Source organism: Eretmochelys imbricata, chromosome 7 (assembly GCF_965152235.1).
Source record: "Eretmochelys imbricata isolate rEreImb1 chromosome 7, rEreImb1.hap1, whole genome shotgun sequence".
Lineage (NCBI taxonomy): Eukaryota > Metazoa > Chordata > Testudines > Cheloniidae > Eretmochelys > Eretmochelys imbricata.
Window position 1 is genome coordinate 64,387,143 of NC_135578.1, and position 26,081 is coordinate 64,413,223.

Here is a 26,081-nt window from a genome sequence, read left to right on the forward strand (position 1 = left end):
TTATGATCTATCCACGCATTGCACTATGCACAGCACAATAGTATCTAAGTGCCAGATACAACAAGAACTAGCAACATTGTTGCCTTGGTATAAACCAAATTAGGCAATCTTCCCATGATTATACTATACAACTAGAAACACCTTCTTCAGAATCAGCAAGACTCCGTCTGACTTCAATGGAAGTTCAGAATGCTGTAAACCCTCAGTGAAAGTCCTCAGAGCCTTGCAGAATGGGCCTGTAGGTTGTAGTAGAAATCATAAAGGATAACCCAGTGTTGATCAGTCAGTCCCATCTCATTACACTGCTGAAAAGGAGTGTATGAATGGAGGAAATACATTATGAAATGGAGGAAATACAGAATGGGTGGCTTAAAGAGGAACAAGAGACTGGCAGAACAGGTTGCTGGTGTCCCACTGAGCCTTGAAAGAGACACACGCCGATGGCAAGAGGGACAAATTAAAATCAAGATGCACAATTTTTAATCTTGCTTAATCGAAAGATCTACAAGATCTAGGTGGTACAGTTTCCTCCCAAGCCATGATTTTTACTTGTTGATGCTGTCCCCAATTTTCTTAGTGAAATCTGTTTAAATTTAAAGTAACCTGCATTGGGGTAGTGGTTACTGAGGATACACACATGTCCTTCCTGAGAGAGGCTGACTCACTTCTGGCCCTGAGGAATGCAGAAACTGAACAGAGGTGATGGCCTATACAAGGGGTCAAAAGCAAAGGCACAGAAGGGCCTGTCCCTAAAAAGGTGCCACAAGAAAGCTGGTATACGCCAATGTGGGTGCAGAGAAGCTCAACACCCTTGAGTGTGCCAGATTCTGGTTACAAATATTAGCAGCAGAGCAAGGGACAACACAGTGACCCTCAAGTGAACAGCAGCCCTAAAGAATGTAATTAAAGGAAGAGACAAGCACCTGCTTCATGTTTGCTACACTTTCTTTTTGGGATAAAAGGAGGAGAGTGGTTAACTTCAGAGATGCAGCATGCCAATGAACTAGAGAGAGTTCAGCAAAGCTGAGCTTGTGAAGACAGAGGAGTTAAAGTTAATGGTTTGATAAAAGAAGCAAAGGGTCTAATTGCACATGTTAAAGTGAGGAGCCCACGTTTGCTTTCATATAATTTGACAGCCATATTGAAAAGCTGAATTCTTCTGACCACATATACTTACCTAAGATGGCTTCTTGCACTAGAGTCTGCAGCCCCTGAGGATCTGTGATGACTTTCTAGGTTTCTCACCTAGAAGTTTCTCACAGCAGCCTCAGAAATCCCTGCTTCTACCTCATGCCAAGAGAATAAATATCAGACGGCACTGCACCAAAGGCTCCCAACCACTGGAATGTGCACCCAAACTGGCAGTCCTCCTAGCTTCCCCACCTAGTACTCTAGGAAACCCCTGCCCACTTTCATGATGAACTTCAGGAGTCATGGCCCACCTCACATTCCATCTTGTCCTGGCCCCGATCACAAGCACAGGACTGGAAACTGGCCAACCTCTACATCTAGCAAGAATGCCCGAAAACAGAATAAGAGGAAAGGAACACTGACTAAGGCTATGTCTACACTACAGACCTTACAGTGGCACAGCTGTACCACTGCAGCCATGCCGCTGTAAGGTCTCCAAGTTAGCCACTCTATGCCGATGGGAGAGAGCTCTCCCGCCGGCATAATTAAATCACCCCCAATGAGCAGCAGTAGCTACGTCAGCAGGAGAGTGTCTCCCACCGACATAGTGCTGTCCACACCGGTGCTTTTGTCAGTGAATTTATGTCATGAAGGAGTGTGTTTTTGCACATCGCTGACCGACAAAAGTTTTACCGACAAAAGTGGTAATGTAGACGTGGCCTAACTCAGGTGAGGTCTTAGTCTAGTGAGATGGTACTGTTGCCCCAAAAGGGTGGGAACAACAGCACTACAAGTTTTTGCAAATAAAGCCCTAAGGGTCTCTTTGACTGAGGAGAAATAAATAAAGGAATTATGTTGTAGGAGGTTTGGGCTTAAGTACAAACACATGGTCCACATTTATTCTCACAGTGAGAGGTCCACTAGCCACTTGATGTAAAAGAGCAAAATGATCATTCTTTTTCTCTAGGCGCTTTGTTGCCATATGAGATGTATATAAATCATATTTTTATTTTAACAGCAGAGGCTTTCTTGATAAACATGTGGTTTATCTAAAAAAAAGAATTGAAATGGATTGTGCTTTGAACAATCATTTAATGGCCATAGATGTGCCAAATAAAAATAAAAACACAATTTTTTAAGAACCTGGCCCACTGCCCAATTTATAACAGAATTTGTGTGTGTATATGTATGTGTGTGTTTTACCAAACTGGTTAATGTGTCCCTATCTGTTTTGAATTTAAGCTGTGCTCTCTACTCAACCCCATGCCAAATTGAATCCCAGGCTAACACACTCTAATGAGACAAGACGTTACCTTTATGAATGACCTCATAGAGAAGAGGTTGGCTAGCATTGTCGAGAGGCCCGGTGCCAGGCAGCTCTGGGCTATGAAACCCAGCTTGAGTTCAGCAAGACAGATTGCGTCATCCCCTTCTTTCCAATTCCAGCTTGGGATATTTAGCAGATGGGCCTGAAGGAAGAAACAAAGGTAAAGGACTCCAAATACTTTCCCTGCATTCTGCTAACACAGGAAATATCCAAGCAAGTGACAACTAATCTTTTCCTTTAATGCTGGACTTCCTTTTCCTGTAGAAGGTAAAAATACGATTAGGGCAGTGATACTCATACCTCAGCGATCAACATTACCAAAAAGAGTTACAGTAATGTGAATTAATTGTTTATAAACATTATTCTCACAGGAAAATGACTGACCAAGTATTCTACAATTGGTCAATAACATAGTAAAAGCACAAAGTGTTTTAATATCAATGTGCTGCAAAAAGCCACGAGAGACACATTAAAGAGCCACTTGCAGCTTCCAAGCCTCAGTCTGAGCATCACTGGACTAGGGGGTTTAAATCAATATTCCTTCAAACCAAAATATTTCCGGTAGAGTTTTTGTATCAGGAACTTCTCCACTTTTACACCTTTCAGTTCAAATCTCCCAGCATCCCTCAAGATCTCATATTATGGTGACCTTCTGTCAACCATGGAAAACTGGATGGGAGGCTTTGTAAGGCCCATCAACAGAGCTGAAGTTGTTACATAGTGCTATGAAGTTTTCATTGCACCTAGGTCCGTGTATACTCCCTCTTACAGCAACCTCAGTTACTCCCTGACAAATAAGAAACACATATAGACCCCAGAAATCAAACACAGGTTTTTAATCTAATCTAATGTGGAAATACAGTACCCCAATCACATGTCCACGAGCCCAGCCCTCAAACAATATGATATAACCTGTACTTTTTTGGTTTCTCCCACCACCAGAATCAAATAAGCACAGAGCCTGGTGTAAGGAGTCTCTTTTCTCCGGCTTTTGATTATGGGACTAGTGCACAGTGAAATAGTGGATAAAAACAATCATCCAGTGTTGACTCTGCTCAACAAGTTATGTATATTGTTTTTAATACTATTCAGTATAGTATGTTATAATGGGTACTTCCATATATAATTGTTTTCATATCAATTTTTCCTTGGGAAAAAGCGTTAGAAAAATATGTTTTGCCAAATTAAAAATTTTACAGAACATTCTAGAGGTTTTTGTGAAATGCAAAACTCTAGTGGTCACTTTCATCCTTCTATCACAGACACACATATGCATGCACATGAACACAAACACTGAGTCCTTCATGCTTTCCTCCTCCTGATAATCGGATTATCACCATACATCATTTTTTCTTCATTTCCTCATTAATTTTCATTAGAAATATAAAGAGAAAACATGTTTTTAATACAACATGCTTCCTGTTGAGGGCGTTTAAAATACAGAAGTAGCATGATTCTGTTCCACAAAAGAAGGAGGACCAAATTCTGTATGTTAGCTGCCCTCCACTCATGTATGTGCAGTTAACTCAGGCAGTAGAAATCACACTGTGTAAAACCAGGTGGATCCTGAGCAGGCCTAAACTTCTTTAGCTACAGTTATAAAAAGGCAAGGTAGGTGATGTAATATCTTTTACTGTACTAACTTCTGTTGGTGAGAGAGACAAGATTTTGAGCCACACAGAGCTCTTCTTCAGGTCTGGGAAACTTAATCAGAGTGTAACAGCTAAGTACAACAGAACAGATTCTTTAGCATAGAAGTTAACGTATGTTTCACGAGACCATTCAAAGTGAAATGAAGGTGTGGACCCCTTTGGAAATCTTAGGAATAGTCTGCAGACTCCAAGGTTCCACAGACTGCAGGTTGAAAACCACTGTTCTACAGTAATCCCAAACACTCTCCTATCTGTATAGGTAATACCAGCATCATACATGGTTTAGTGAATCAAGCTGGGCCTTATTTCACAGGAGATGTGTGCTTACAAGCCCAACTGAAATCAATGGGAGCTGTGGAAGCTCAGCACCCCAGGGTAACAAACATCCTAGGGTTTTGATAAGGTCCCTGGCATATGTAAATACAACAGAATTAACTCTTTAGTGGATTCCATGACAACTTGTATTCACATGTTCCTACTGAGAAAGGAAAATGCTTTCCATTTAGGCAGCTAAAATAAGTGGATGTGGGATACTGTGGTAGCTCTGAAGAGCGAGATCCCTTGGTCTTCTCGTTACCTTGTTATGATACTGCAGCATCTGAGTGATAATTCTTATCTTCGGATGGTAATTCTTTATAGAAATTACTCTTAAAAAGAAAAGAAAGAAAAAATTAACATCTTGGACATTCTACCATTCTTCCTATAGTCCTAGCTTGTGGACCTGGTGTTTCTGAGCCTCTGCTTGAACATCCACACTGCACTGTAAACCTGGGTTTACAATTTCTGGACCTGGGTCTCACAGCCATGCTAACACTACACTACACACGGCACTAGATAGACCTTCTGACACAGGCCTACGAATTGACCAGCGTCCACATTGCAAAATGACAGGGCTTGGACCCATACCACAGCTGGACTTGGGCTCTAATCCAACCCTCCCATCAGGGTTCTAAGAACCTGAGTCCTCAATGTTTGCTGACCCAAGTCAGACTGATTTGTGTGTGGATGAAAGAGGGAGTTGGGCTCCAACCTGAGACAGAGCTCAGGTTTAGTGTTCAGAGTACACATACCTTCTGAGAGCAACAGCTTATTACAGTAGCGTGCTGCCAGAAGTTGCATTGCAGGCATATGGGGAAAACTTACATTGCTGACTTATTCCCAAGATCAGAGAATAAAGTTGTCCAATAAAGTTGTTTGAATCTCTTTTTGTAGGGAGGAGATTTGAAGAGCAAAGAGAAGAGTGTGATGCTCCCCTCCCACTATTAATTTCCCATTTCCCACTGAAGTGTTTAATTAATCCAGTTTTATTGAATCAAACTCATTTATTGTGAGAACACAGAAGATAATTCTATTCCCAATAACACTTCTGCGTTTTATTATATTAAAATATACTGAATCCGTTTAAGAACACACTAATCTGCATCTGGAATACTCTTTAATCTATGTATTGCAATTAAAATCAAACCAGGGTTTTTCCCATCACATCCCAAATGTGGTTATGGAAAATGAAATGAGCATAATTAAACCCTGCTCCTTCCACAGGCATCCCACACTCTAGGCACACTGGACTTCTCCACACTATCGAGGCAATCCCGTGCACTCCCCCAATTTAACTCCCTCTCTCTGGAAACAATTAGTGAGAAGTTTTCAACTGTAACCGATGTGGGTATGGTCCACCTAGACACCAGCAATTTGCTGGTCAGAAATGAGAATGACAACCATATTTAAAACCTCTTCGGGTTACCTCATAATATTGGAGGCATCTTCAGCATCTGGGTCAGCGCAGTATTTATTGGCAAGGATTAGGCATGCATCTGCTGACTCTATCTGAGACACCGGGGAAAAAAAAAAAAGCAAACATAAATATAAATCTTTGTTTCCAACTTCTTCTCACAGCCACCAGCTTCTAAGAAATCAGCTTCTTCCTCCAGGAGCAAGAACAACAGTTTATAGTTTTTGCTGAGTATAAAGCTTAGGGTAAGCTGTAGATTTGACTCCTTATGATATCAGTGCCAATACTTACATGGAACTGATCACTGTAACTTTTCAAAACACTTTCCAAACATTATAGTGCTCATGGTAGGTAAGGACTTTAGTTATTACTACTACCAGTTACTAATGTTCTTTCAGAGATACCGAAAACGAAGTACCAACAGGTTAAATGCCAAAGTTTTAAAATTCCATGTTGCAGGTCAGGCTCCTAAACCCATAGGGACAGAGACTGTCTTTCTGTTGTTTGTACAGTGACTATTACAACGGGGTCAGAGCTGTTTGGGTCCTTGGGCAATAACATCATAAAAATAACAGAAGATCACTGATTTTAGGGGCAAAGTTAATCTAGTGGCAAAACTTACAATCATCAACCTCTGGTCTGGTTAGCATAAAGTAGCAGATTTAAAATATAACAAAATTACTTTTTTTTCAGTACATTTGGGCAAATACCACACAGTAAAGCAGGGAACGGAAGAGAGAAGATAACCAGACTGAATTGTATAGCCATTACAAGGACATCATTTTATGCTGCTGATTGGAGCTCAGCTCAGCATATGTTGTATAAAAATGGACCAAACAGCTTTTGTAGCCAGCACAGGCAAAAATCCTAATTTCTGCTCACTAGAACAGCTTAACATTAGGCAAAGATCTTTACGATTTAAGAAGCTTGTTCACGTCCCATTAGAAAGACATGAAATGGGGTAATGCTGTATATAAGTTTGGTATCTTTTACTCTTCTGAACTTCAGGGTTTGCTTTAAGAGGATAAAATAATTTAGCACAGAATACTTGAACCAATACAGCCATTTTATTATAGTTAGCAAATATCTCAAATTGTATTTACTTTTTCAGGACACCAGACAATAGAAAAAGGGTGAAAAAATGTTTTCTAATTGCCCCTATGCAAACGTGCCAATAGTGTTTATAACATCAAGTTTTAAAATGTTAAACATTAATATTAACAACCATAGGACCTCTCCTATTAAAGTCAACTAAAAGACTCCCATTAATTTCAGTGGATGTTGGATTGGAGGTAGAATCTGCTTATTTAAGAGACGACAACTAGTAGAAATAAAGAATCAACAGAATCATTACCTTTACTCTCGCCAGGTCATGCGGATTGAGAACTGAACCCTGATAAAATTCCACCTGAGTGAAGTGTCGTTTAAAAAGAGCTTCCAGCTCAAGGTTAGGGGAGATACTGCATTGGGAGAAAAAACAAACAAGAAGTTTGCACAACGTATCTGTCCTGTTCTTGTATTAATTTTTAAACTGTTTGAAATTCCATTGATACTCTTCTTGTGGGGTGAAAACAGTGGGCCTCACCTACTGTTAGCACAGCTCCATTCCTTTCACTACATATGTCCCCACTTACATGTGAATGTGGCCTACCAAATGGAGGTAAGACCAGCTTCCCTGAATGTAGCAGCTGTGATGGTTACAGGGTTAGCTGTTTTCTCTTATCTTGTGCTTTGCTCCTGCTTTTAAGAGTAAACAATACTTTGGTCTGAGAAAGCTGTCCAGTGGCCTGCATTAGCCACTCGTCAGAAGCTCCCAAAGGAAAGACTTGCAGATGCCTAACCCGGTCGAGCCTATTGAGTAATCACAGTTGGCATGTAGGGTAATGTAGATCAGGGACCGTCTAAGAGAGGAAGAATCAGAGAACTCCACCCAGAACAGAGGAAGACATGTGGCCTAACATCTGAAGGGAGTGCACTGAGAGAGACCAGAAAAGGGGACAGAGGTGCAGCTAGTCATGGAACCGTGACAGTAGCTCTCATCAATTCAAACACAGTGAGGTGCGTGTAACTATTATATTTGATGTGTAACTATTCTGTCTTATTGAGACAGATGCAGTATCCATACTGCTTGGCACAGCTGAGATCTAGGAATCATACACAACAGCACAGAAAAGGTTCACATTGGCAGCTAGCATTATTTATCAACTCTACAGCTCCCAGGTTAATTAAGAAACACAAACAAACCTAGAAAATAGGAACAAATTTATCCATCAAAGATGTGCTCTTAGCAATATCAATTCATACATACAAGAACAACACTGAGCCCTAGAAACTCCTCGGCTTTGTTGAGTGAAAGGAAAATCTGCCTAGTGTATGGGCTGCTCACTCAGACCAACCACACAGTTATCTACCTGCACTTTGATGCAATTCCAGTCATACAGTCAGACTGTATAATTCATACAGTAGGTTAACAGCCACCAAGAGGACCTGATAATACCTCTAGATTGTATTAACTGTTACTAAGTGCATTCGTTATAATTTTGTCATGTCATTTTTGACCAGTGGTCATTTTCACATAAGCAAGTAGTCAAATGAAAAGTAATTCATTATAAAAATATGGCACATACCTATCTAGCTCTCTTAGTAACAAAGAAAGCATTTACTTGCCAGGTAAACAGCGTCAATTAAATAAAAAAAATGTTTACTTGCAGTTGTGTGTGCCTTTACTGCAAATGCACATGCAAATGAGTAGTAACTGCTTAGTCACCCATCCTGCGTACGGGCAGTTATCAGAGTTCTATAAACTATTGTTGAAAGTGCATATGCAATTGTGGGTGCAAGTTTGTCACACCTTTTTTTGTGCCGGAACCTTTGGAAATTAAGTTCCATGTGGTCATGTAGAGGGAAACTTCCCTCCTATCCTAATAAAATACGAGCAGTTACCAGGGGATATCAACTGTATCCATTATTCCAATTTAATGGCAATCTTATAAAATCAGCCAGGTAGCAACTCTATGCATTTTCAACTTCCGTTATCCAATCATCACAAATAATTCTTAACCTTTTAATCATTTTGTTTGACAAGAAGGAAAGTGGATTGCTTGCTGTTAAGTGTATTAATATCACTCATTCAAAAACAGCTCATGGCACTTAGAAATGCATGCTGCTCTTGATAGGAAAAGACAGTTAACACCATATTTCTCTCAAGCAAATAGCTATTTCTAACAGACTCTCCCTAAGACATGCCAATTTGATGTTGAATTGTGTGTAACGGGATGCTAGTGACAAACAGCAACCACCTTTAAGCAAAATTGCTGATGGGAAGGGCATTCCAAGCAACTAATGACTGGCTGGAGAAGTTGTGGCCCAGTCAGTCGTTAACTGACAGGAAATACCTGACCTAAACATGATCACTAATATTACCAGATAACATATAATTTTAAATAATTTAAAGCAATTGCTATTTCTATCTGTCTGCAGCATCACTATGCCTGTGCAACAGCATTTTGTTTTTGTAGTACTGATGTTTTGCTAGCAGTCACAGTTTAATAGAGTAAAACCAGAGAGCCCCAATACCTGGGGGTGACTGAACCAATTTCATAGATCTACGTGGATTGTATCATTCAGTGCTCATCATCTCATTCATTTTTACAATTCAGAGTGCATCCTGGACTTCTCCAAACTGTTCAGACTCTATGAGCAGCTAAAAGCAGCAGCAGTGTACCATGGAGCACTTCTTGTTACAGGATGATGCCAGTCATTTTTCCAAATTTTAGAATCCAACAATCTTTTAACAAAGTCATCGGAATGGGATATTTCTGTTAATTTACATAAGATGTACTCATCTTCTGCAGGTTCGTAATCTCCCGAAGAGAAGATTAAATGCAGCAGAATCTCTTTTGTGATGTTTGTGTTTGGAAAAGCAGCCAGTTATGCACATCTTTAAGTAAGTTTCAGCATATATTTAAAATATATGGTTAGAATCAGAAAACACAGCTTTTCTGCAATTTAGCTTGCAACTGTTAGACAGATGAGGCATAAAAGTTGGAGATGGAAATAGATACCTATGAATGGGCATTCCTAACATGAGTTCTCAATCTGCATCATAGATTGCATGATATAATCTCCATAAACTAAATTTAGAACTATCCAGGGCCAAAGAAAACTTCTGCAGTAGTTATTAATATGTGGTGAATATTATTTCTTATTTCTGAGTGTCATGCACTCTTTAAAATATACTTATCTATAAAACTAGTGACATACAGTTGAGTGTTTCTTTACTATAAGAAGCATGAGTCTGAAGTCCAGTGGCTTCAAGTACCGGTACTATTAAGTACACTAGTAGGTGGGAACAATTGTGGTAACCGATAGGAAATAGCTTATGCTCAAATAAATTGGTTAGTCTCTAAGGTGCCACAAGTACTCCTTTTCTTTTTGCGAATACAGACTAACACGGCTGTTACTCTGAAATAGGAAAACAAGATTTCATTCTCAACATTCCATTAGTTTCGCAATGTTGGCAAATATGCTGTTCCAATCAGGATAACCACAGATGATCTGATCTATCATGGTATTTATTTCTTCAAAAATTCAGATATATGTATTTAATTCATTATTCTTCATTAATTATCATTCACTAATTATTTAATTAATTTGAAATTTATTTAAACTATTTCTCTCTTAAAAGCAGCAAAGAGTCCTGTGGCACCTTATAGACTATCAGCTGTATTGGAGCATAAGCTTTCATGGGTGAATACCCACTTCGTCGGATGCATGTAGTGGTATTTCTCTCTTGTACAGCCTATTAGATCAAGGCTTCTCATTCTTTGTACAGCATTTGCTTCCTTAATTTATTAACGACATGTATAAAATATCCTTGGTCAGGCCTCCTCTTTTGCAGAGGCATTATTTTGAGAATGGTAGGAAGCATTTTTTTTTTTAAGTGTCAAGTTTTAACTAACTAGGCTGGGTCAATCTGTTCCTTTTTTCTTCCGTGATGATTTGTTTCCACTTGCTGTTGGATGCAGAACAACACAAACACCTATTGAACAATGTACCAGCTGTATACCAGACCAATTCAGTCTTTGTTGTGGCTTAGCTAAAATCAGTTAGGGCCAGATATCCCCCTTTGATGCGTACGGCTCTAAATGAAGTCAATGTGAGATCTTCCATGCACCTGATGGCAGAATTTGGGCCCAGAAAAGAAATGAAAAATTTCTGTGCAACTGCCTGGATGTTCTTGAGAATTTCTTATAGAAAGATATTGAGCTTCCCCTAGGAAAGACACTGATTAAGATTAATAATGGATACAAATATTTAGAAACTGATTTTTAGGCCTCAGTAATTTAACAAAGTATTTTGCAGGGAACTACCAGATAACGTGCAACCAATGAAGAATAGCAACGGACAGCAAGACTGGGAAGTATTCATGGATTGACACTACACACTTAAAAAAGCTTCATTGGAAAATGAAATAAGGCTTTTTAAACTGTAACAGCAATGTATGACTTCATAATGCAATCTTGGCCTTTGTGTCATCATGATAAACGGGAGAGATAGTAGTTCGCACCTATATACATGTTTGGTTTGTGCTGTATGTTAGGTAAGTATTTTAACATTTCACACATGTGAAAAGCAAGGCTCAAAGAGATTTTGGCTGGTAATAGCAAAAAGAGTTTATGGGAGTCAGGCACCTAAATCCCACTGAAATTCAATAGGAGTAAGACTCCTTAAATCCCAACCTTAGACTTATAAAAAGCTAGTGGAAGAGTCACAAATTGACATCCTGGGTCAAATCCTAGTCCTATTAAAGTCAACAGGAATTTGGCCATTGATTTCAAAGGGATCAGGATTTCACCGCACAGGTTAAAGACATCTCTGGTCTAACTTCACTGAATAAGTTTGACCCTAACAGTCTCATTGTCCCCTGCTCTACCCTCAAACCAACACTGACTCCAAGGAGACTTTAGGACATTTTCAGACCTTTTTGATTAGCAAGAAAGGTTTTGGTTGGAAAGATTACTCACTTATGCAGAAAGACGATTTCCACGTTCACATCATCCCTGTCCTTGTGCAGGAAGTCCTTCAGGAAGTTGGACACACTTTCAAGTGTTATGTGACCACAGACAACTATGTGCCTGTGACAGAAAACGTACAGTTACTTTTGCAGGGAAAACTAACAAACAAGCATGCAAACAAAAAGGGTAAAATAAACTGTTGGCTGAAAAAGGAAGCATTCTTCCTGATCCCACTCCCTGAAGTCATCAAAGGAAACCATCAATATTAGAAGGTACTTTGACATTGAAACTATATATGGGCTCTCACCTGATGCTGCAAAAGACTATTACAAGCAAAACCATTTGGCCAAGTGGTTTTAAACATTTAACAATAAATATTATTATTTATGTATACACTTATATGCTGTATTATCCAGTCCCTCTCAGAGTCATATTTCTCCTTCCACCTCCTCTTCTAAGATTTACTATTAAATTTTTTGTTCAGAAACATAGAGTTTATCATGTAATGAGACAACAAATCTCCCTGAAACGATTCTACTTATTTTCCCAGTTATATCAGTGAAGCCAGTGAGAAGCTTGACATATTATGGGCCATAAGCAATAAAAAGAGAAATCTTGCATTTTCTACTGTAAGTCCTACAGTGGGAGCACTTTACAATAAGTGGACATTTTTTAATTCTGCAATGCAATGGAACACCCTCACAGAACCAGAATCTGTACAGAGTGCTATCACACTTATGCTCCATGCAATTTCCAGCAGTGTCAAAGGGGAGAACCCAAATATACAACACAGAAACAGTGTCCACTTCTATAGATTGATTTCTTACATGCTGAGTGAAATGTCTACAGTTCTGTCCTTTCTTTGCTTCCTTGCTTAATGGATTGTTAAGCCACTTATTATAAAGTGTTGTCCAAGTACTTGTGCTCCAGCATGCTCTACAGTGGCTCAGTGTTTCTACCACAACACAGACAAAAGCATGGCTTTCATTAGTCAGATGAGTTCATGAGAGGTGCTGGTATTTACAGTACTTCCATTGCTACTGCTGTTGCTTGCCACATTTCTCACAGCTGTCAGGGAAAGAGAGGGTAGTAGAAGTGTGGATTCAATTTAATTATTAAGGTAGCAGAGAGTCATTCAGTAATCTGACCTCATTACAGCTGATGGAGCCTATATGCTGATTGCAACAAAGGCACAATTTATTTGTTGGCTGACATCTGAGCTGCCAGCAGGTGGCCAAAATGAAGCAAAATAATTTCAAGGGCAAAATTTAAACTGCCCAAGTCTTACCTATTTCGTAATTGTTCTGTGCGCATTCCATTAATGTAGAAACCTCATTGGCTGGAAGCAACAAATAATAGGTAGCAGCAATAATCGCTTATGTAATGTACCATAAGGGACTATTATGGGAGCCTGTACTTGCTTCATAATTTGGTGCTTGACTAAGTATATGAAAATAATGCAATGAACTCACTGGTGAAAGGATAATGATGCAGAACAAAAAATAAATCAGTAATATGCATGATGCAGTTAATAATATCACCATCATGTACTACTACGTTCGCAGTGGTGCTGGTAGTGACTAGGAAAGCAAAGCACAATGAAGTATTATACTAATCCAGCACACTATAGGGGACTGCTTTACTATTACCGCTTTATTTTCTAATACTCCATGTGCTCATGGCTTGGTGGGTTGTCACTGAAAGGCCATATAAGAAGTGTTTGAGATAATTGTCTTCCTAAATTCAGATCTAAAGTCTTGTGCTAATGTATTTGTAAAAACAAACAACAAAAATCACAGACTGTTTTTTTCCTTCAATTTGTAATGGTCTATATAAAATTATATTTAGGCTATACTATGTCTAATTAGGACCTGGTCCTACAAATACGTATTTGCCAAGTGCAGTGCTTGCTACCATGAGTGACTGCTATAGCTTCAACGACATCATAAGCTATATGTTTGGTAGAATTGCATGAAGACCTGGACCCACAGATGGTGAACTCCTCAAAGCAGGAAACAAAAACTTCCTCCCCTGTTCCATAGGTTACCAAGCACTGCATCAGCATGCAATAAGTAACAAATACAATAAACCACATATCTGACCCATTTTTCAGGCAAAAAGAGACTTGAGAGCTGCCCTGTAGGGCCTTCACAATCTGGCAGTTCATAGCAGCCTCCGTGCTGGAGCCAGGGCTGGTGTAGAAATTGTCACTAGTTTGGGGAGCTGCAAACTACTTCTTGGCTGCAGCATCCTTCAGCTGTGCCCAGTGTTCGCTGGGTGCAGCTGAGGGTTCAGCTGACTGCAATGATCATAGAATCATAGGACTGGAAGGGACCTTGAGAGGTCATCTAGTCCAGTCCCCTACACTCATGGCAGGACTAAGTACCATCTAGACCATCCCTGACAGGTGTTTGTCTAACCTGCTCTTAAAAATCTCCAGTGATGGAGATTCCACAACTTCCCTAGGCAATTTATTCCAGTGCTTAACCACCCTGACAATTAGGAAATGTTTCCTAATGTCCAATTTAAGCTCATTGCTTCTTGTCCTATTCTCAGCGGTTAAGAACATTTTTTCTCCCTCCTCCTTCTAAAAACCTTTTATGTACTTGGAAACTGTTATGTCCCCTCTCAGTCTTCTCTTTTCCAGACTAATCAAACTCGTTTTTTTTTTCCAATCTTCCCTCGTAGGTCATGTGTTCTAGACCTTTAATCATTTGTGTTGCTGTTCTCAAGACTTTCTCCAGTTTGTCCACATCTTTCCTGAAATGTGGCACCCAGAACTGGGCACAATACTCCAGTTAAGACCTAATCAGCTCAGAGAAGAGTCTGTGCAACAGAACACTAAAATCAGATATTGCATCAGCTCAGAAAGTGTAGCAAACTCATTACTCAATGTAAATGAATGGAGAGTACAAATATGACTTTAAGGGCTAGGTCCCCATGGCTGTTTCATCCTGTAGGCTCTCTCTTTGTGAACGTAAGCACAGCAGAACAGATATCTCTATGTTATTTCTTGGGGGAGTAGTCAGACTTAGGTAATCAATGATCTTGGTTGAGGCAAACAACAAGAATGACTGAACACAGAGTTAAGTGCTAGCATTCACAGTGGTCAATATTTCCTTTGAGGGACGCAAAACATGGTCACAGTAGCATGAAGTCAATAAGTTACTTGTAAGCAAAACTTTTAGCGATTGCACAGACTTTTTGCTAACTCTTCTCACCATCTCTGGCTTTTATACAGAGCAGCAAAGAAGGGTCTCAGTAAAAGGCTGCTCTGAAAGCAGAAAGGCTTGTGTCAACTGCTCTTGGAACAGTTCTCTCTAGAGACCCCAGCTTTCTCCTAACTGCTCCCCTTCTATTCATCTCAAATTAGCCCAGTCCATCAACTTAACCCAAAATGAGTCAACCTGCCCTTAAATTCCAAGGCTTGCAGTCTTCCTTTTTCTCTCTGTGAGCTTCTTAAGAAAATAAGAATGGCCATATTGGGTCAGACCAATGGTCCATCTTGCCCAATATCCTGTCTTCTGACCATGGCTGGTGCCTAATGCTTCAGAGGGAATGAACAGAAGAGGGAAAATATTGAGTTATCCAGCCCATGTAATCCAGCTCTAACTTCTGGCAGTCAGAGGTTTAGGGACACCCGAGTAAGGGGTTGCATTCCTGACCATTTTGGCTAATAGTCATTGGTGAATCTATCCTCCATGAACTTATCTGATTCTTTTTTTGAACGCTGTTATACTTTTGACCTTACCAGCATTCCCTGGCAATGAGTTCCACAAGTTGTGTTCTGTGAAGAAGTACTTCCTTTTGTTTGTTTAAAACCTGCTGACTATTAGTTTCATTGGTGACTGTGGTTCATGTCTTATGTGAAGGTGTAAATAGCACTTCCTTATTCACTTCCTATTCATGATTTTACAGACCTCTATCATATCCCCCCTTGGTCATTTCTTTTGTAAACTGAACAGTCCCAGACTTTTTAATCTCTCCTCTTATGGTAGCAGTTCCATATGCCTAATCATTTTTGTTACCCTTCTCTGTACTTTTTCCAATTCTAATATATCTTTTTTGAGATGGGGTGACCAAGACTGCACAGAATATTCAAGGCATGGGCATACCATAGATTTATATAGAGATATTATGATATTTTCTGTCATATTAACTATCCCTTTCCTAATGTTTCCTAACATTGGTTAGCTTTTCTGACTGCCACTGCACATTGAGCAGATGTTTTCAGAGAACTATCCATGGTGACTCCAATATCTCTTTATTGAGTGGTAAGAGTTTAATTTAGACCCCATCATTTTGTGTGTATAGTTGGGATTATGTTTTTCAATGTACAATACTTTGCCCTTATCAACACTGAATTTCATCTGTCATTTTGCTGCCCAGTCTCTTCACTGTTTACCCCTTTTTTTTCAGATCATTTATGAATACATTGAACAACATTGGCTCCAGCACAGAACCTTGGGGGAATCTCACTATTTACCTCTCTCCACTATAAAAACTGACTATTTATTCAGATCCTTTGTTTCCTAGCTTTTAACCCATTACTGATCCATGAGAGGACCTTCCCTCTTACCCCTGGATTCCTTATTTAGTTTAACAGCCTTTGGTGACAGACCTTGCCAAAGGTTTTCTGAAAGTGCAAGTACACTACATCCATTAGATCACCATTGTCCTCACATTTGTTGACACCCTCAATGAATTCTAATAGATTGGTGAGGCGTGATTTCCCTTTACAAAAGCCATGTTGATTCTTCCCCAACATATTTTGGTGAAGAGTAGGGCTGGAAGTACTTGGTTTCAGCGTTGAGGGTCTGGGGTAATGAATTTCTTGAGCATTCTCTTTAGCATATCATTAAATCTTTCCACTAGACCATTCATCTGTGGATGGCATACTGATGTGCATAATACTTTGATTTTCAGCAGGCCACAGACATATCTCATCATGAAATTTGTTCCCTGGTCTGTCAGGATGTCTTTGGGACTCCCTACCCACACAAAGACAGTGATATGATTTCGAGTATCAGGTCATGTACAGAATGTACTTGTTATCATGTCATGTCTGGAGGCACTCTTTTCTAGGGGGCCTATAAAGTTCCTATTAATTCAAAGTGGGTCTCTGCCCAGAGAAAGGATATTAATGAAGCCCATGGAACTCTCTTGGGGGCCATTAATTGGCATTTGGGACATGATGCACAGAAATTCTTGGCTTGTTTAAGGACCTCTGGCCAAAAGCATCAGGCTAGGATCCTAGACAGTGTCTTATTTTTCCCAAGATGTCCTGAACATGGGATTGGGTGTGCAAAATGCAGGATCTTGCAATGATATACTGGGGCACTAGTAACTGCATCTGTATCTCTTGTGTCTGCCTGTCCTAGTCTATGCAATAGAACAAGTTTATCTTAATAGCAAAATAAGGGTACTATTCAGCCTTCAGGGGGGTCCACCTCCTCATCATCTATCACTGCTACTTGTTTGAAGGCCCATTTCAAAGTCTTGGTGGTGTTTTTGCTCCACATGGAAATCTGAGAAGTCTGTTAGCTTCTCTGAGTCCAGTTGCTGAGGGGGTGTCTCATTTAGGGCCATGGAAGGCCCTGCCTTGGAATCTTCTGCATTGCCTGGATCCACTATAGTTTGTGGTCTCCATTATGTCTGTGGAGGAGGGCCACCTCTCTGTGCTCTTTCCTTTCTATCCACTTCTCTCTTCAGAACTTTTTCCTTCTAGGCTGGGAGGAAAGTAGGTCAGAGTCCTTAAATGGAACAGGACCCCTAACATTTCTTTTGGAATGTCATCCTCAGGCTCCTATGCTAAGGGAAGCTTCTGTAATAGTTCAGGGAAATATGTCCAGTCTTGGTCTAATATCACTGGGTAGGAGATCCAGAGACACACATACCTTCATCTCACCTTTGTTCCCATCAACAGTCAATTTTACTGTCATGCTAGGATACCCAAGAATATCTCCATGGGTGCATTTAATGGGGATTTCCCCCTTTGCCAGCTTCCCTACTGTTCCCAGTTTCCACTCCCATACAAATGTATGGTCACACCCCAAGTCTACAAGGGCCAATGTTTCTTGGCCATTCACCTCTGATATTGTGAGTTTCCATGGGGCTTTTTTCTGGGCCCTATTGTCTCCTGTCCAGACATGCCCAAAATTACACTTCATCTAGTGGCAGTTACAAAACCTATGTGCCTGTTCTCCACAGGAGTAAAAAACTACCAAGTCTGTCCCTTGTCTTTCTAGTGACTTTGTCCTCTTTCTGAATTTCTCTTGGCCCTTGTTCCTGTATTGGTGTGGGGCAGGGGGCTGGGAAGGGCATTTAAAGTCATAGACCCTGCTGTCTCAGGGGAAACTTACCCATGGACCCCGAGAGGAGTGCCGGTTACCAAGGCTGCCCAACAACCAGCCAGCTTTTTGGATTTCCTTGGGTTTACCCAATATGGGCCACCCCCACCTTTGGTAACTCAGTTTCTTTCTTCAGTGTGGGTACTTCTGCAGCAGAGGGCCACTGGATGGTGCGAGCAGCCATGTAGTCCTCTACAAGAGGGCCTATGGGAGGCATCTGCTAGGGTTACTGGTCGCTGACTGCAAACACAATCTTCCTCCGCCAGTGGAGGAATCTGTACAAACTGCTCCATAACTAAGAGTTCTGCTATCTAGGATTCCATTTGAGACTCTGGCTTTAACCAACACCAGCAGAAGTCCTTTAGCCTTTGGGCGATCATTCGTGGCCATGTTTTTGAGGAGGTGGGGTGTGATACTGCTCATGATGGAACTGCTGACAGTAGGTTTCTTCACAGTCCAGTATGGACTTCACCTGTTCATAGTCCTAGGCCGCGGTGTCAAGTCCCCAGTATGTTGCCTGGGCTTCCACAATGAGGAGTGGAGCAAGCCGGATTGCCCACTGGGCTGAGGGCCATGAGAGACTGTGAAAACCTTTTAAAAATTACCAAGAATGATTCCAGGTCATCATCTGGGGAAATGTCATGGTCCCCTGAAGTACAGAACATGCATTCCCTGTAGTAACAACACCATCAGGAGTAGTAGCCAGCATCAGGTACACCATTTGCTGTAACAACAGTTGTTGGTTCAATGCCATCTGTTTAAACAGTTGTTGCTGCCTATGTTGTTCCTGTGCTTCTAAATCAACCAGTCATTGTAGAAGTTGATTCGCCTCCATAATTCTCTTACATATATACCAGAAAAAAAAAATGTGTAGTTTGTTGCGGAGGAGGGCTTCTCTTTTTTACAATTAAAGTCAACTCCACTTCTGGTACCATGTTGTCAATTCTCTTGGGGCAGTCAGACTCATAGACTTTAAGGCCAGAAGGGACCATCATGATCACTTAGTCTGACCTCGTGAACATTGCAGGCCACAGAACCTCACCCATCTACTTCTGTCATAGACCCCTAATCTCTCACTGAAGTCCTAAAATCATGGTTTAAAGACTTAAAGTTACAGCGAATTCACTATTTACACTAGTTTAAACCTGCAAGAGACCTGTGCCCCATGCTGCAGAGGAAGGTGAAAACCTCCGAGGGTCTCTGCCAATCTGACCCAGGGGAAAATTCCTTCCTGGCCCCAAATATGGGAATCAGTTAGACCCTGAGCATGTGGGCAAGACCCACCAGCCAGATACTTGGGAAAGAATTCTCTGTAGTAACTCAGAGCCCTCCCCATCTAGTATTCCTCACCAATCATTGGAGATATTTGCTGCTAGCAGTCGCAGACTGGCTCCATGCCATTATAGGCAGTCTCATCACACAAACGTATCAAGCTCAGTCTGGGTTTTTTGCCCCCATTGCTCCTCTTTGGAGGCTGTTCCAGAATGTCACTCCTCTGATGGTTAGATACCCTTGTCTAATTTCAAGCCTAAACTTGTTGATGTCTAGTTTATATCCATTTGTTCTTGTGTCCACATGGGCACTTAACTTAAATAACTCCTCTCCCTCCCTCATATTTAGCCCTCTAATGCAGGGGTTCTCAACCTTTTTCTTGCTGAGGCCCCCCTCAACACGCCATAAAAATGCCAGAGCCCAGCAGAGGTGGGGGGAACTCAGGGCTGAGGGGGAGGACGACCCTTGGGCGTAGGCATAGTTTTACTTCCATTTTGGGTGGGCAAGGGCTGGCGGGGCACAGTGCACCTCCACTCCGACTCACTCAGGAGGTTACCCAACCTGTCTAGACTGTGGAGGGATGCAAACAAAAATATAACTCAAAGGGGGGACTTAGTTTAAAAAGTTTGAAAATTGCTCAGGGTGCAGGGAGGGGGTAGCTAGGGGCTGTGTACGGGCAGGGGAGTAGCTCAGGGTGCAGGCAGGGGGTAGCTGGAGGCTGTGTACAGGCGGAGGGGGGCTCCCAGCTTCAGCAGGGGTGGGGTGCTGGGGCTCCCAACTTCAGCCCCCTGCTATTCCTGGCTTTGGGCGGGGGTCGGCCGGCTTCAACCGCCAGCCACTCCCGGCTTCGGGGGGAGGGGTGGGTAGGCCAGCTTCAGCCCCAAGCTGCTCCCGGCTTCGGGGCGTTGTGAGGGGTCAGCCGGCTTCAGCCCGGTGCCGCTCCTGGCTTCAGGGGTGGGGAGGGAGAGGGTTCAGCCCTGTGCTGCTCCTGTCTTCAGTGCTGGGACTCGGGGCACTGGGTTTCAGCTGCAGGGCTCCATGGGCCCCATGAAAGGACTCGCAGACAACCAGGGGAACAGGGACCCTGAGCTGAGAACTGCTGCTCTAATGCATACATAGAGAACAATCATATCTCCCTCCCAGTTTATCTAACTGGTTTCTATCAGCTTAACCTAAAATGAGTCTATAAGCCCCTAAATTCAGGGTTTGCAATCTCTGTCTCCCTGTCAGATTATTTAGAGGCAGCATGGAATGGGACTGTAGCCCCTCCCCTCTCCCAGGCCTTTCTGCCTCCCTATCTCTCTCTGTTCTCCTTCCTTAATAGTTGGGCTTGATTTTCTTATTGGTCCCACCTATGTTTGCAAGATCCCATGATTGGCAGTTCTGGCAGCAATGCTGGGGATGTGGTCAGCCTGGATGCCTGTAAATGGGGAAGATGCACCTCTCCATTCTGTCTATGCTCAGTTTTGTAAATCCCACTACAGCTTGTCACAAAGGTTTTGTTCCAAAATTTGCCATGTGGTGTTTGTACTGCTGATCTTCCTTGGGGGGTTCTGCCAGTGAAGGACAGGTTTAAATAGCAATCCATGGTTGCCTTAGCCAGACCCATTTCCTAGCCACTTTTGAGGTTGCATAAATTAGCTTTGCAAGAGTCATAGATGAATTATGCCTCACAAATCACCACGTAATATCTGGATGAACCTAGTTCATTAGTTAAAAACTTACAAATTAGTGATGAGCAAACCTCAAAAGTTTCAGAGGTTGTGTTCGAATACATTCATTCTTTATGCTTAAGAGAACATTAAATGTAAATTCTGAACCTCCTGAGTCTGCCAAATTGAAGTAACAGCTTTGGAAGTAGTAGTTTTCTTGGGGTATTCAGGCACTCTTCCTGCATCTGTTCCCCAAAAGCACCCGGAATTGCAAAGGCACAAGAAAATGAAAAATAATAGCAAAAAATAAGCAATTTTGATCCTAAGAATCATAGTAAGTGGGACTTATTTGCCATCCCTATTTAGGAGTTGCATTTTTTATCTTGTTTAATTGGTATAATATTTATGGCAACAGGAACATTTCTTTGTTTAGGTAACGGCATTTTATTATTGCTTTTTACAGTTCTTAAGACTTCAGATTCCACTTGCTCTGCAAAGACTTCCGGGGGCAAGTCCATAGAACAATATTGATTTCTTGCACAAAAAAGAAATTTCCTTCCTGGATGCAAGGTGGGACTGAAGACATACTTTAACTCAGACAACAGTAACTTTTTTATGTTTTTAAATAGCTTCCACATTTTATAAGAGCAAAGTGAAGACCAAATACTGACTGTAAAGCCATCAGCTAACTTGGTTGCAATATGGAGGTGGACTACTACAGCAGAAACTCAGGTTAGATTCTCAATTGCTTTGCAGTTTGGTCAGTCATTTAGTCATGCATAAAGTGTCATAATTCTGATTCAGTAGCATTTTACACCTACTTTACCTTAGTGGATAGTACTACATAAGGCTCAAGACAGTGGAGAAACAGGAACATAGATTTCTTGTACGTTAGCAGAAGGACTGGGATCATATGAAAGTGGCAGAATGCATTGGAACTATGTATTCCTTATACACACAAGTTCATTATCTGTCCTCTGCATCTTTGCTTTTTCTTATATTGTACTAGTTGTCAGATACAAATCAGAGTAATTGGGATAGGGAATCTTCTGGGTTCAGAATAAATAAATAAATAAAATTCTCCCTTTAACATAAGTGATATTTTTGCATAGGAGAGAGATGGATTGAAAACAGATTGCCTTCTTGCCCAAGGAGAGTTATTAGGTACATTATCTTAGAAACATTGGAAAAACCCATATTGTTCCAATCTGTCCTGTATCTGATTTGAAGATTTATAGCTTCCCCTTTCTGTGCCTATAATCATTCCCTTTCCCTGCAACACCCATTTTTTTTCCATACAGTAAACATTTAAAAAAAGCCAACATATTGAAAGTGTTTTGAATTCAGTTAGAATTGATTGATAGTAAAATAACGTTGTAGTAATTCAGAATCTGGGCTAACAGACTTGCTTTGATGGGAGTATACTTTAAGAGGCATTACCAAGAAATTTAGTCTGAAATATAGGTTTTGGTTTTTAAAAAGTGCCAAAATCTAACACAGTATTAATCAAAATTACTTTGTTGTATTATACTTTCAAGTTTCAATTGACAGGTTCTTTTTCCAATTTAAAAATTCACCTTGCAGTGCGGAAAACTCAAGCACTACAGCACTAGGTTATAGGTCCTGATCCTGCAATTTCATCTACACAGGTAGATGCTAGCACTCATGCAGAGTTTAATTGACTTCCCAGGGATACCATGTGTGTCTGAGTGAATCCGATTATAAAAGGAGAGCAGTGACTAGTGCATTAGAACAAGACACTGAACCTGGCTATATAAATGGAGCAATGACATTTCTTTGAGTAACACGGAAATGTAAAACACCACCATAAATGGGTCAAAAGTAATTTAGATTTTAAAAACAAAACAATTAGTAACACAAGTAAAGAAATATTACAGTCAGATTACAACTTTCCTTGCAATGACTTGGATGCATCCCAGAATTTGGGCCATGATTTTTAACCTGAATTAAAAGTTGAATTAAAGCTTTGATATCATTTCTCATAATATTAATTTAACGAATTAATTTGATTCTTTACATTTTTGAAAAAGAAACAAGGGTGGGTTGAGTATTTCAGATATCTGTATTATTAATTGTTCATGAAGACTAAAGTCATCCTATTTCTGTAATATCAGTGTCTTCAGTGGAATTACACCAATGATGAAACCGTTCTAATAAATCAATGCAATTTCATAGCATGTGAGGTACTTGTCCTGCAAAAGTATCTGTAACAAGGTGGCTCACCCCCTAAGGACTGGAAGGCTGAGGCTAGCCAATCCTGGGTTGCATGAGGGGCCTCCTTATATGGAGGCAGCAGGAAGCTGCAGGATGGAGCTGACAGGAGAAGGAAGTCAGGCCTAGAGGGCTGGGACTGGTGGCTTTGGGTGGAGCAGATTGGGACAGAAGAAGTCTGTGTGTGACAGAAGAACCAGGGCTAAGGATGAAAATTTGTGCTATGGTCATGGGCTTTATTTTGGGACTCTGAGGATTGTTTGAACCACTCCTGTTATTAAACCAGCCCCAGGTGGAGGCACTGTTAGCCACAAGAGAGACTGCATGGAGTTCTTATGGGCCCCACAAGAGGCCAATAACTGGGGAAGGGTGCCTGCAAACCGACTCCTGGCCACAAAAGGGCACTCAGCAGGAGGCAGCTCCTCTGCAACTGGTGTACTTGGCAGGATTTGTGATCTCTGCCCACCTAGGAGGGAAATGGAAACTGAAAGAGTAACAGTAAATAGAGAAGGAGGACATTGTCCGCTTATTCGCAGAAGGCAGCAAGTCTCAGACGCTCCTCCTGCAACTTTAGAAAAGTCAACAAAAGCAGTCTGAGGTATAGTTTGCCACCCAGCAGCAGTATCAGGAGTCTCAACATCAACAACCAGAGCAGTTTTTACAGCAACTCGAGAAATTTCCAGTACTAGGACAGGGCAGGCCCGTCCTGGTGTTGGGAAAGTTGGGCCTGAGAACAATGCTGAGGCCTTTCTCTGAATCTTTGAGTGGGCCGCCTGTGTGGCAGGCTGGGAAGATTCCACTCGCACAGCCGGCATAACACCATTTCTCACTGAGGAGGCTCAAGCTGGTTATAGAGCTCTGAGTGGCCCACAGTCAAACTTGTACCCCAAATTGAAAGCAGCCATGTTAGATTAGGACTTTCACCAGAAGCATACTGGTGTAAGTTCCACAATGAGCCATTTCTATGGGGACCACAACCCTGTGTGGTAGCCCAGAGGTTGCAGGACCTGGCTGATCGGTGGCGGACTCTGGAGACAAACTCTCTGGGGAAAGCCATGGACCTAATTATTTTAGAGCACTTCTTACAGGTTCTGCCTGTGGGAGTTCAAACTTGGATGAAGCAGTTTTGGTAGTCTTCTGGGGGCGGAAGCAGCAGAAAGAGCAAAGGCTTACTTGGAGGCTGAAGGAGCCAAGCAGCTAGAGCTATAGACTCTTTACACAGATTCTCTGTGCCTCTGGGAGTCCATTGTTTTCACAAGGACATAGCCCAATTCACCACCTCTCATTTCCTCAGAATTTCTAATCTCAAAATTACTATTAGCATTATAAAGATAGTATACATTACAGAACTATAGGGCTCTTCATGGGTGAATCCCTTTGCGTGATCAGGGATGGAATTTGTTCACTTGTGTATATTTGTTCACTTGCTTATATTATCTTTTAGAGAGGCACTAGTTCCTTACAACATAAGTTAAAATTCTGATAAAAGGTCCTTAAACCAATACCATTACCACCAAATGTACAGTGGGTTAAAGCAAAGAAAAAGAATAACTAAAACATCCAGATTCCTGAAGTAAGATAATTAAGAACACACAGTTAATCCATGTAAACTGCACTGTAAATGAAAACAGCTCCATCCAGAACAAGATTCTGCAAAACAGATCTCCTTTCTCTTTACTTGTGCCTCCTCCGGAGAAGCCAATATGAAATACAAATGTCTCAGCTGTTTATTTGTGGAGAAGTTATATCCATTTTTATTGGCAGAAATATAAAGCACTTGGACGGGGGGAAAAATCACCCTACCTATTCTGTCATAATAAATCAGAGAGAATGAACTGAAAATTCCATTCAATATTCTCTGAATATATTGTGTTCACTTTGTCAAGTTAATGAAATATGGCAGATATTGATCTAGATGTCTCTTTAAAACTATAATATTTATATCAAATACATATGTTTTAATCTCTTTTCTAACTTCCTGCTTAGTCTTCTAGTCATGCCTTTGTCTACTGACCATCCTCTCTCTGCACAATAGTAGCAGGACGATATAGTTGGAAATGAAACACAGTGGGGTACTTGATGAGCCTACCTGTATTCTATCATTGTAAGGTGAAGGGAGTTTCATAGTACCAAATGTTTATACTTTCCCTATTCAAACATATCAGGATCACTCTGTTCTAGTAAAAACTATCTATGATTCTCATCAGAGACTGGATATACTAGGTTTTTTTTATATACCAGATTAGCTGAACATGCTCCCTAAATAAACTAGAGTAAACTACAATGTGATGTACTTTTGCTTTTTATGACTTATGTAATATCACTCAAGACTTTACAGGTTCTGATTCAGCAAAGCCTTTATGCATGTCCTTAAGTCCATCCCTATTCACTTAAGCATGTCCTTAATTTGATTATACCCCCCTCTCTGAGGTAGGAGAGCAGGGCAATAGGTTGTGAAAAGCCACCATTGCATTCTCTCTCAGCCTGATAATTTTGATTATTATTGGACAAAGGAGACCCACCTACATAGATTAAGAGAGCAGAGCTTGTCCTTTTATTTATTTTTAATACTGCAGAGGATACAAGAAACAAATGACATGACTCTCCACTGTCTTGCATCTGATGTAGCCATTGACACCTGTGAAATAAGGATGTAAAATGCTACCAAATCAGAGCATGGTATTTTAATTTCAAAAATGACTTGCATCTCCTAAAC

General features: G+C 41.0%; 1 protein-coding gene across 6 annotated transcripts in view; it reads right to left on the reverse strand.

The window, feature by feature from the left end:
• The window catches only part of KCNMA1 (potassium calcium-activated channel subfamily M alpha 1), an 845,861-nt gene that overhangs the window by 182,957 nt on the left and 636,823 nt on the right, over positions 1 to 26,081 (reverse strand). For all 6 annotated transcript variants that reach the window (XM_077820942.1, XM_077820941.1, XM_077820940.1 and 3 more), the window contains exons 10-14: positions 11,869 to 11,979; positions 7,197 to 7,302; positions 5,855 to 5,937; positions 4,688 to 4,757; positions 2,445 to 2,600 (exon numbers count right to left, since the gene is read on the reverse strand). In XM_077820942.1, coding sequence (XP_077677068.1) covers positions 2,445 to 2,600; positions 4,688 to 4,757; positions 5,855 to 5,937; positions 7,197 to 7,302; positions 11,869 to 11,979 — 526 coding nt within the window. The remainder of the gene's footprint in view (positions 1 to 2,444; positions 2,601 to 4,687; positions 4,758 to 5,854; positions 5,938 to 7,196; positions 7,303 to 11,868; positions 11,980 to 26,081) is intronic.